Below are 13,058 nucleotides of genomic sequence, written 5' to 3'. Positions count from 1 at the left end.
TAGCACGCAATGACTGTGGCACAATCACTCTCCTCCCCCACAGCAAACAACCCGATTGAACAGAAAGTTCCCATCTCCTATCCAAAAAAGGTTTGAGAGCGGCATTCTCACACTTGGCATGTCCTTTAATTACCATGTCCATGACGACTGACAGATCGGGGTCGTTCCGAGTTGCACGTTTCACTTGCGACGCTGAAATTGGTGCATGTTCAACATTTCGGAAATAGAATATGTCCACTGAGGTAGGTTCATGTTTGGTGACAGGAAGCGGCCTCACCTCTGAAGACGTGCAGCAGCCAGTGAAGGGATTCCTGCATGAGGTCCCAAAATCATTGTCAGCGGTCTGTGATCCGTTAACAGAGTAAACTTCCTTCCATACAAATATTGGTGGAACTTCCTCACACCAAAAATAATGCTCAATGCTTCTCGTTCCAATTGAGCATAGTTTGACTCGGCTTTGTTAAGTGGTCTTGATGCGAAAGCAATTGGTCTTTCATCTCCGTTTGGGAACACATGGGAGATGACAGCACCCACCCCATAGGGTGAAGCATCACATGCCAGCTGTATTGGATATGAAGGGTTGAAATGAGTGAGAACCTCTGATGAAATCAGGGCGGTTTTCGCATTACGAAAAGCTTTGTTACACTCAGCCGTCCATTTCCATTTTACATCTTTGCACAACAGCTCATGCAATGGTTTAAGAAGTGATGCCAAATTGGGAATAAACCGTCCATAATAGTTTAATAGACCTAAAAAAGATCTAAGCTGACTCACATTTTCTGGGGCGTGTGCATCCACAATTGCCTCTGTCTTTGATGGAGCCTTGTGTAGTCCTTCGTGGTCTATCACATGGCCGAGATACTCCACCGATGGTCTCAAAAATTCACATTTTTCCTTGCGCACTCGAAGACCATACTGCCTTAGCCTTTTTAAGACAGCATCCAGGTTGCGAAGATGCTCCTCGTCGTTGGCACCGGTGCAGAGAATGTCATCCAAGTAACATTGTACTCCTGGCAATCCACTCAAAATTTGATCCATAGCCCATTTGAAACAGAGCAGGAGCAGATGTGATGCCAAAAGGTAATCTGCAATATCTGAAAAGTCCCTTGTGCGTGTTAATTGTCAGCCACTCCCGTGATTCTTCATCCACATGCATCTGCAGATAAGCTTGGTTGAGGTCAATTTTGCTGAATTTTTGACCACCGCTCAGACCTGCAAACAAATCATCGATCAATGGAAGTGGGTACTGCTCCACACAAAGCACCGGATTCAAAGTCACTTTAAAATCGCCACATGTGCGAATTCCGCCATTCTTTTTCGGAACCGGCACAATTGGTGTCGCCCATTCGCTGGTGGTGACTAGTTCCAAAACACCACTTTTGACCAATGCATCCAGGTCAGCCTCGACTTTGTCACGAATAGCATACGGCACAGTCCTAGCCTTCATAAACACAGGTTTGCTTCCTGGTTTAATGTGCAATTTCACTGTAATGTCCTTCATGCTGCCCAATTCCTCACGGAAAACCTCTTCATTCTTGTCCAGAATTACTTGTAGTTGTGAAGAACCGTCTGACAGCTGCCGAACCTCTAGCCAATTCACATGAAGTGCATTAATCCACTGTCGTCCCATGATGGAAGCAAAATTCCCTTTTGTGACATACACTGGAAGTTTAGCAGTTTGATCCTTGCATTGCAAAGTAATGTCAGTCATTCCTTTCATGTGCACTTTGTGTCCAGTGTACGCTTTGAACACAGTGTCTGACGGTCTTAATCCACTGGAAGTTTAGCAGTTTGATCCTTGCATTGCACAGTAATGTCAGTCATTCCTTTCATGTGCACTTTGTGTCCAGTGTACGCTTTGAACACAGTGTCTGACGGTCTTAATGGAAGGTGTCTCAAACACTGTTTATAGACTTGGTAAGACACAAGCGATGCCTGTGATCCAGTATCTATTTGCATTTTGACTGGGTGAGCCTCTAACTTTGGTGTGACCCAGTAACACCCTGACTTCCCGTCCACGCTCATTACATGCACGGTGTGCACGTCACTTTCATCTTCGGAAGTCGAGGCACTCTCTACCACTTTGACATATTTCTTTGTTTTCTTCTTGTCATTTATTTCCTTATCTTTGTCTGTGCTTGTTTTTTTCCGACAGGCACGCTCAACATGACCCTTCTTCCCACAATGATGACAGTTCATTTCTTTGCACCAGCAGGTGGAGGAAAGGTGCCCTGTTTTACCGCACCTAAAACAGGGACCAGCAACATTGCTCTGGGTACTTGCCACTTGGTGTATTCTGCTCGTAATGTTCAGTTGTTGAGCCTCCTTTGAAGCCATTTCCATAGCCACACTTACATCAAAGGCTGTCTTTAATGTCAGTCCACTTTCTGAAAGTAACCTCTTTTGTGTTGCTTCATTTCTCAGTCCACATACCAATTGGTCTCTTAATGTGTCTTCTAAAACATCACCAAACTCACAATGTTCAGCCAGCTTCCGCAGCGCCGCTACGAACATAGAGACAGATTCCCCCTCTTCCTGATTTCTCCTGTGAAATCGGAATCTTTCTGCTATCACAAGGGGCTTCGGTGAAAAATGTCCATTAAGAGTTTCCACGATTTCCCTGTACGTTTTACTACCAGGTTTATCGGGTTGAAGCAAGTTTCTCAGTAAATTGAAAGTCTTTGGCCCAATAACGCTCAAAAACGTGGGCACCACTTTCTCTTCCGCTATTTCGTTAGCTTCCACGAAACAGCCGAACCGCTCTGTGTACGAGCTCCACTGTTCCACAAGCTCATCAAAAAGACCAACAGAGCCGATAACTCCCGCCGTAGCGCCTGGTTATACAGCACCTTCAAGCTCCTTTTGAAAACTCCGCTCGTCCTCCCCACGAAGTCACGACGTGGAAGCTGAGGTCGGCGCCGTCTGTCCCCAGGAGCACCGCGACCCGCAGTAAACTCCAACAACAGCACGTCCAAGCTGACGCAGGTCCAGACGTCCTCGTCGCCACTTTTGTTATGTACTTCCCTGATCTAAGTACATGTAAGGCCGAGACTTGAATGGAACAACACTTCTTTATTCAGTGTGCTTCTCATCATATATGTCAGAGACATAACAGAGATTCCTTTTTATACTGTAATACCACGCCCACAGGAAGTGCACACTATGGCAACAGCAGTGTGACATAAATATGTCACACTATCGATGAAGAAAAAAATAACATGGTCATTGTGGCGTTTCCTGATTGTTGCCAAAAGTGTGTGGTGAGTGGAAAAGAGAATCACGTTTGCTCACAATGTGTCTCTTGTGCTTTAAGTACAAATAAGTCCTCTTGGATCTCAATGTGCAAAATAAGGCGTCATTATAACCTGTTGGGCAGAAAATGATGCAAATAGCCAGCAATCAAACTAAGTTTAAAACATTTTTTTATTCGTTTTTAGGCAAGCTTCCGGACTCTCAGGAGCAACATCTGACAAATTGAGACACAGGCAGGATGATCATCGATGACATGGACATTTACATGACAAAAATAAGGTAAGGTGATGCAAAAAAATAATAATCATACCGCTGTGTGTGTGTACTAATGCCATCCACACGACAGCTCTGGATGCTAACTATCTCCATAATAACGTAACAAATCAGGTTGGTTAATTAGATACTATAGTGGGGGTATTTGCTTGCGTTCCTGAATGCACCGCGTGACTTACGGAGGTGCGGCACACAGCAGCAGTGTGTTGTATAAGTTCCCAAAATAAAGAATTGTAACTTTACGAAGCGGATGACACTTTGTAGACATTACAATTATATTGGAATAAGTTGGATCACTCCTGCTACGGCAGTGCTTCTCAATTATTTTCTGTTATGCCCCCCCAAGGAAGACGAAAATGTTTCGCGCCCCCCCAAACTCTGCCGCCACTGTAAATAGTATCATTTGTCTATAATATTACTATTATAAGTACACCTCTGCCTCACATCGTATCCATTTTTTTCTATTAGAGAAAATAACGGATCAACTTATAATGTATAACTTTATTAACATTGTTTCGTCTGTAAAAGAAAGGACTTAACTTAAAAAAAAACTTAATTTAAAAAAAAAAGTCACATCCAAACTGTAAAAATACACTCAAGGTACATTTTTGACCATTTGATATTGAAAAATAAAATCAGTAAATAATAACAAATTCAAATTGATTAGAAACATTAACTCATGAGGACAATGTGCCAAAAAAATTTGACTGAAAAAACAAAACTGAATAGAAGAAAAAAAAAAGACTGTCTTTGGACAGAAGGACAGTTTTTATTTTCGCACAGTATCACCTACAGTTTGCAATGATGTGGGGTTATATTGCACTGAGCATGCTAACAGTGCTCACTGGTTTACTGATATAACACTGACAAAGCGGGACAATTGTTGGCAATATTCGGCACGTTTTCGCTGAAAAACAACCAAGCGGCTTATCAATGAGATTGGGGTCTAATGTCTTTAAGTGGCGTCTTAATTGATTTGGCTTCCGGCTGTCCGCTATAATCATTTTTAGAGACAGTAAACAGTGGTCTTTCCTCGTCTACCACTGTATTAAATGTCAAAGCCAAAAGGCAAACGGCCCGAAAAAAGCGCATTCTCGGAGGCCGAGGGAGAACCGTAGGTGAGGGCGGTCGTCGTGACGATCCCAAGCCGAAAATGGCACTTCTCGGGCGGACAAGTGGGAACCGGAGAAGACAGTGGGTCGCTGCGTGAGTCCGGCCGGAAAACGGCTTTCGAAAACGGCGCACAGCTCTCCAGCTCTTCATGAGTCTCTTCCGTTTGCTCTTGCTGACTTCAAAAATACTGCGTGCACTTTGAAAATGAGAGCGCCACTGCCACCCACTGAGTGGATGTGCAAGTACACTTTATTCTAGTACGGCAAAAAAAAAAAAAAAACATAAATAAATAAAATAAAGCATGTTCCCCGAGGTCATACGCGCCACCCCTGGCATCGCTCTGCGCCCCCCTGGGGGGGCGCGCCCCACTATTTGAGAAGTACTGTGCTACGGCAATAGACCCTACCCACCGACGTCACAAAATCACGTGCTCGCTGTATGGTTCCGCCCCCTTGTCCGTCATTTTGTGTCTGTATTATCAATAGTCTCAATTGATCGAGCAATTTATAATGCATTTCATAGAAGACCCGGTGCTTTCGGATGCCGTAAACTCACTTGATGCGTTGCATAAAAGGCGTTATGTGGAAAAGCTTCAGTTTATCCATTCGCCAGATCCATATTTGATGCCTAAATCGATGTTTTTCGACCCGCTGTCTCCGCCGTATTTGCCTGACATCTGCTAGCTAGCCTGATATGTACAACTATCTTGTCCACACAAAATCAGCCTATTCTCACGAAAGTTTGAAAAACTTTAAGAGCTTGGAGGCTTATAAATACTTCCTTGCTGGTTGGGTGAAACAGGTCCTCGTCCACGAAAATTCGGCAGGAATCTATCTTGTGCTTGGAAAGGTGAGTTACGAAATTTTCAATTCAAAATCTTTTGTTATTGCTAACATCCACTGTCAAGTCTAATGTATTTCATGTAATTTGTCAATGGAGTTAGGGCTTTTAATGTTTATATGGTTTAGCGATAGCACTCTCACTACATACATACGTGTATGTTGTCGGCGATTAGCCTAGCAATGATCTTAATTGTGGTTGTCAGGCCAAAACCCTCTAAATATATATTAAATGCATCTTACCAGATATAAAATGACCACTACATAATCTGTGGTAATCGTTTGGAGCCCAGTTTTCTCGTCGAATTGCAGCAGCCCATCTCGCTCTCTTCTCTCCGGGTCTCTCGGAATCCGGTAGAACTTCAAGTCTCTCCGTCTTCTCCGTCTATCTTCTCTGTTATTGCAACCGACCGCCACACACGCCTTCACCATTTTGATTATTAATGTTAACGAGCAGAAAAACATGTCGTAAATAGGAGGAATGTACGTAGCCGTAACAGGGAAACATGATGTGTTGACGGACAAATGGAAAATCCACCAGTCAGGAGGAAGGACTTGTGACGTCACGTGGGTAGGGTCTATAGAGCAGGAGTGCTACTGTAGCTGTCACTAGCGAACTTGACACATGTAAGCTACTCCTCTCATCCCATTTTTGATGTTCATTTTGCTTTGCTGCTCGTTTTGTGAAATATCGACAGGGCTATCCTTTTCATTAGTATTACATTTGGGTTCAAATTGGAGGGGCAGAACCGACCACATGTTTATGTAGTTCTCGAGTGACACTGTGGAATCCGGTAGCGAGCCCATGTCATGTTACCGCCCTGCGAACTCCACAACAATAATGGCGATGTACTAGTTAAAATAATTTTACAAATTTTATTCAAACGAAAACATTAAGAGGGGTTTTAATATCAAATTAGTATAACTAGTACTAGCATTTATGTTCTAAGAACTACATGTCTTTCTATCCTTGGATTCCTTTAAAGGGTTGATTTCGAGTTACGCGGCAATTCAGGTTACGTTGCCAGCGTAGGAATGGAACTCGTTCGTGACCTGGGGACTGGGGAGTATCTTGTACGTTAATTTTATTGCTGAGTTCGTAACACTGCATTTCAGGGTCATCAACATGTTTTGCCCCCCCCCCCCCCCCCCCCCATCGCAAAAGTCAAACTCTGCCCATGACATGACACTCCTTTATGGATTGCGTTAATATTCATTCATAGTTGTGCTACCAACTGGACTGCGGCCGCCGTATCTCTTTGTCACCTCCGTTACACTTACGTTTACTCCGTTACATTTACTTGAGTAACTTTTTGAGAGGAATGTAATCCGCTTCTTTGGGATACACTAGAGTTGTTACATTTTTCCTCTTTATTCTTTATATTGACTTTATTTTTGCCAGAGATGCTGACAGTAGCGCTACCTGTTTCACCGATGAAATGTCGCAACAATAAACACATGACTATGATAGCATTCAGAAGTAATACTGTTTTTTTCTCCACTAGAGAGCACTCATGCTCTTTAGATATGGGTCATAGTGTTCTGGTCTAAATATGATGATTTTTGTGTCATATTTTTGGCATAATACGGATAACAAATAAAAATAACACAGCATGGATCCCCAATCATCTGTAGAAGATTATGAAAGAAGATAGACTGTGCTCTAGTATGCACACCTGACCTCAAGAGTGACAGCTTGGTTTCAAATTCTAGAATACTAAAATACTGTTCTTTTCATTGTAATTGGTTGATTATATTATATGATTTGACAATGAACATTTCACAGTTCCCCTGTATGTTTAACGGTACAATTCTGGTACCACAGCTGCCAGCACTTTAGTGTATATTCCATTGGGGTTTTGTAGTTTGTTTGTTTGTTTGTTTGTTTGTTTGTTTGTTTGTTTGTTTGTTTGTTTGTTTGTTTGTTTGTACTGTGTAGAGTGGTCCTTACTTTACAAAAGAGTTCCGTTTCGAAAATGTTGTTGCTCCATAGTGTATCTGTCACTTATACAAAATTCAGTAGTAATTCATATTTACTTCAAATACGTGTGTGTCATTTGGTAGGTGCTAAATATAAAATAATCTAATCTAAGCTAGCATCATATGAGCATAAAGCATTCTTGCAGAAATAACTTCATATCAGAATCCTTACTTTGAGAGGAGATGGGTATATAAATTGGCTTATCGCAGATAGTGTCATTGACAGGCCTCCACTGTGATATATGCGTTCCATTTGAACTGCAGTTCACAAATACAAATCCTAGAAAATGAAAAAAGATGATTAACAGACAGTTCAGTTGGCAAGATTAAAATTATCTTACAGTATACTGTAACATCCAAAGTCAAAAACAATCCATTCTGTAACATGAGTGGACTTCCAAGTTATTCAACAGATTTTCTAATAGGTAATGCCAATCGTTTGTTCCACGCTCTGTTACATTACAAAAATATATCAATAATCATCTTAACAATGCCTTAAAGGTACTACAACCCCTAGCAAAAAGTATGAAATCACCAGTCTAGGACAAGCACTCACTCAGACATTTTATCATGTAGAACAAACTCGGACAAAAAGCTTGAAAAAATAATGAATTAGTTTAAAAGTGCGACTCGTTAGCATTCAGAAACACTAAAAGAAATGAATAAAAATAAAAAACATTGTGGTGGTCGGTAAATGTTACTTTTATAGAGCAAGTGCAGGAAAATATATATGGAATCACTCCATTCTGAGGAAAAAAATATGGAATCATGAGAAACAGAGAAATAACAATCAAAACTCTTTAGTAAAAATGTCTAGTACATCTCTAAAATGTCAATGTAAACTTGTGCATATATTGAAGATTTAACCACAGCCATCTCTTCAGTGCCTTTGCATGACATACAGCCCCATATCATCAAGGACTGGGGGAATTTTGATCTTTTGCAGTCATCTTTGTAAATCTTTGTAAAAGAGCACCAAACAAAAGTTCCAGCATCATCACCTTGTCCAATGCAGATTCTTGAGTCTTGGCAAGTACCACGTTACCACGTAATTGATAAAGGTCAACTTACTGGGTGACTTTATGAGGTAGTTGTAGATTTTTCCGAACTCCACTGCAGGCAATTCCTTTGGATTGTTTAACCAGTTATCAGCTGCGACTTTGTGTGGGCAGATTTGCAGGCCAATATTTTATAATTTTAAGTTGTATCGCTTCCTCGTGTCTGTCGTCAGTGACTCGTGATAATAATAAGTCATGTTTAAGATGTTTTTATGAAAAAAAGACGCAAAACACAGCTGAAAAATATGAATTTCAGACATACTGTAGTTTGTCTACGGATGTTTACCTGTGCGTGCCCCCATCTCAAAATGGCGACACGTTGCCATGCGAGATGACGTTATCATGACATCACACCGACTGCAAGAATAAGTAGATAGATGAAAGAAAAAAAACAATAAACACCCAAAAAATTAATGCAGCCTCAACGGGACACAAGCCAGTGTCCTACTTGCGCCGGTCCCAAGCCCAGAAAAATGCAGAGGGTTAAAAAAAAAAAGCCTGCATTGGAAATGCCCCCTCAAGATTTCTTAGTGCCCACTCTGGTGGGTAAACCTAGATCCGTGCCTGCCTGCAAGGATGATCTGGCAACTGCAATCAAAGAGAGTTGGCACCAAATTGATGAAGAATACTCATCAAGTCCATGCCTCAGAGACTGCAAGCTGTCATAAAAGCCAGAGGTGGTGCTACTAAATACTAGAGATGTGTTTTGATTGTTATTTCTTCTCTTTCTCATGATTCCATATTTTTTTCCTCAGAATGGAGTGATTCCATATATATTTCCCTGCACTTGCTCTATAAAAGTATAATTTACTGACCACCACAATGTTTATTATTCATTTCTTTTAGTGTTTCTGAATGCCAAAGAGTTGCACTTTTGAACTAATTCATTAACTTTTTTCAAGCTTTTTATCTGAGTTTGTTCTACATGATAAAATGTCTGAGCGAGTGCTCGTCCGAGACTGGTGATTCCATACTTTTTGCTAGGGGTTGTATACGGAATTTGTCACTTTTTTTTTTTTTTACTTGCGACTGCCACCTCCAGGCCTAATTGCAGCATTTGTTAAGCTCGTGCATAGCACGCATGCTTGTATGAGAACAAACAGAAAGCAACGAGCGTTTGGCCCATCACATTAGCACCAGAAACCTAAAAACCAAAGTGATTGTTAACCGTTAGTGGCAAAAGTGGGTTACATCAGTGTTTTTCCAAGCAGAGGCTTGGTGAAACAGTTCTGCTGTCGCAGTGACACACGTGGACGTGTGCACAGGCGCACGCACACGCATTGTGAGATTTATAAACACATATGCAGGGGCGCTGCCAGAGATTTTTGGCCCCATGAAAAGATATCACTTTGGGCCCCACCATCAGTGCCGGGACACACACACACACATTTAGAGTATCAACCAGTGTTATTAATCTTACTTTAAAAAAGTAATTAATTACAGTTACAAATTACTTCTCCCAAAAAGTAATTGCGTTAGTAACTCAGTTACCTCAATGTGAGAGTAATTAGTTACAGTGCCTTGCAAAAGTATTCGGCCCCCTTGAATCTTGCAACGTTTCGCCACATTTCAGGCTTCAAACATAAAGATATGAAATTTAATTTTTTTGTCAAGAATCAACAACGAGTGGGACACAATCGTGAAGTGGAACAACATTTATTGGATAATTTAAACTTTTTTAACAAATACAAAACTGAAAAGTGGGGCATGCAACATTATTCGGCCCCTTTACTTTCAGTGCAGCACTCACTCCAGAAGTTCAGTGAGGATCTCTGAATGATCCAATGTTGTCCTAAATGACCGATGATGATAAATAGAATCCACCTGTGTGTAATCAAGTCTCCGTATAAATGCACCTGCTCTGTGATAGTCTCAGGGTTCTGTTTAAAGTGCAGAGAGCATTATGTAAACCAAGGAACACACCAGGCAGGTCCGAGATACTGTTGTGGAGAATTTTAAAGCGGTATTTGGATACAAAAAGATTTCCCAAGCTTTAAACATCTCAAGGAGCACTGCGCAAGCCATCATATTGAAATGGAAGGAGCATCAGACCACTGCAAATCTACCAAGACCCGGCCGTCCTTCCAAACTTTCTTCTCAAACAAGGAGAAAACTGATCAGAGATGCAGCCAAGAGGCCCTTGATCACTCTGGATGAACTGCAGAGATCTACAGCTGAGGTGGGAGAGTCTGTCCATAGGACAACAATCAGTCGTACACTGCACAAATCTGGCCTTTATGGAAGAGTGGCAAGAAGAAAGCCATTTCTCAAAGATATCCATAAAAAGTCTCGTTTAAAGTTTGCCACAAGCCACCTGGGAGACACACCAAACATGTGGAAGAAGGTGCTTTGGTCAGATGAAACCAAAATTGAACTTTTTGGCCACAATGCAAAACGATATGTTTGGCGTAAAAGCAACACAGCTCATCACCCTGAACACACCATCCCCACTGTCAAACATGGTGGTGGCAGCATCATGGTTTGGGCCTGCTTTTCTTCAGCAGGGACAGGGAAGATGGTTAAAATTGACGGGAAGATGGATGCAGCCAAATACAGGAACATTCTGGAAGTAAACCTGTTGGTATCTGCACAAGACCTGAGACTGGGATGGAGATTTATCTTCCAACAGGACAATGATCCAAAACATAAAGCCAAATCTACAATGGAATGGTTCAAAAATAAACGTATCCAGGTGTTAGAATGGCCAAGTCAAAGTCCAGACCTGAATCCAATCGAGAATCTGTGGAAAGAGCTGAAGACTACTGTTCACAAACACTCTCCATCCAACCTCACTGAGCTCGAGCTGTTTTGCAAGGAAGACTGGGCAAGAATGTCAGTCTCTCGATGTGCAAAACTGATAGAAACATACCCCAAGCGACTTGCAGCTGTAATTGGAGCAAAAGGTGGCGCTATAAAGTATTATAATATATAATATATATATATATATAATTATATATATATATATATATATATATAATATAATAATATTGCACGCCCCACTTTTCAGTTTTTTATTTGTTAAAAAAGTTTAAATTATCCAATAAATTTTGTTCCACTTCACGATTGTGTCCCACTTGTTGTTGATTCTTGACAAAAAATTAAAATTTTATATCTTTATGTTTGAAGCCTGAAATGTGGCGAAAGGTTGCAAGGTTCAAGGGGGCCGAATACTTTTGCAAGGCACTGTACTTGGCAAAGTAACTGTTTCATCATTTAAAGATAGATTTAAGTTAAGTTTTACCGATTTGGGTGCATTTTAGATAAAAATTTAGTTAGGTTTGCTCGGAAGGTCCTCTACAACAGAGCCTTCCTGAGAAGTCTACTGCTTTAAGATGGCGGCTGTTTACTAACGTATCTAGTTCTTTATACATGTTGCTAATGCCGCCGTATCTGTCATTTGCATCTAGTTCTATATTATGTTATATCTACCGTAGCATTATGTGGGCGTAGTTTGTAGGCTATCGGCTACATTCAAGTATTATTGGAGCCACCTGGCATGGCGTTTGGAACGCCGTCACAACTTTCTTGTCTCCTCCCCACTCCTGTTCTGTTCTCTCGTCTCCGTGAGTTCATCTGACTCTTCTCAAGTCATTCAACCAACATAGTAACGGATAGTAACGCACGCCTTTCCCGCCTCAGTAACGGTAACGACGTTGCCAAGTTGAGAAAAGTAATTAATTAGATTACTCACTACTGAAGAAAATAACACCGTTAGTGACGCCGTTATATTCTAACGCCGTTATTAACAATACTGGTATCAAGTACGTAATTTCCTGCATTCTGGTGAATTTTAAACTGTAATCCATGCATTTTCTGCATTAATTTAAGATGAAAATATATTTATGTAAACATACAGCGTATAAAGCAATAATGAAGAGACTGATATCATCTATAAGAAATGTACTGAAGGCCATATTTTGCAATCTAAATATATTTTTATTAGAAATATTCTCAAAGCAAATACCAAAATAAATGGCTTAGAATAAATTTTTTGTTTTAACTATACTACAGTATACATTAACCACAATTGAAATAACGTCATCTTTAGAATGATATAACAAAAAAAGCAAGCAGCAGATTTTTTGACCTTGTATCCATACTGTAGCAAGTATATTGATCTAAAATAGTCATACATTTAACAGCTGTCAATGCATGATCCATGGTCCCTTGCTCAGCCTTACTCACCACGAGCCCAGCGCCGAGCCTTCTTGCTAGCAAAGTCGCCAATCAAATCATTAAAGTCTAGCTTCCTAGCCAACTGACTTTCAATGGACAGCATGGCAAGACTAGAAAGCCTGTCCAAACTCATAGTGGACCTCAAATAGAGTTTTAGCTTACTGAAAGCTCTCTCGCCACCTGCAACTGTTACAGGGAGTGTGCAAAATATACGTAAACCGATGCACACTTCTCCAAATATGCTTTGCAGCTGCATCTTACCAAGTGCATTCAGGAGTCCAAGAGAGGACGAATTAGGGGGGACAGTAGCAGTATACACGGTGTACAGGTGTCTTACTTCATTTTTAAAACTGTGGTGTAAGATCTC

The 13,058-nt window shown here is 41.0% G+C and overlaps 1 protein-coding gene across 2 annotated transcripts in view; it reads right to left on the bottom strand.

Moving 5' to 3' along the window:
• Positions 1-13,058, bottom strand: part of LOC130924158 (uncharacterized) — a 32,999-nt gene that overhangs the window by 10,327 nt on the left and 9,614 nt on the right. For both annotated transcript variants that reach the window (XM_057850540.1, XM_057850541.1), the window contains exon 5: positions 7,630-7,737. In XM_057850540.1, the coding sequence (XP_057706523.1) occupies positions 7,630-7,737 (108 nt within the window). The remainder of the gene's footprint in view (positions 1-7,629; positions 7,738-13,058) is intronic.

The sequence above is a fragment of the Corythoichthys intestinalis genome, chromosome 11 (genome assembly GCF_030265065.1).
Source record: "Corythoichthys intestinalis isolate RoL2023-P3 chromosome 11, ASM3026506v1, whole genome shotgun sequence".
NCBI classification, from domain to species: Eukaryota; Metazoa; Chordata; class Actinopteri; order Syngnathiformes; family Syngnathidae; genus Corythoichthys; species Corythoichthys intestinalis.
Note: the sequence above shows the minus strand (reverse complement) of the source record. Positions and strands in the feature narration are given on the sequence as shown.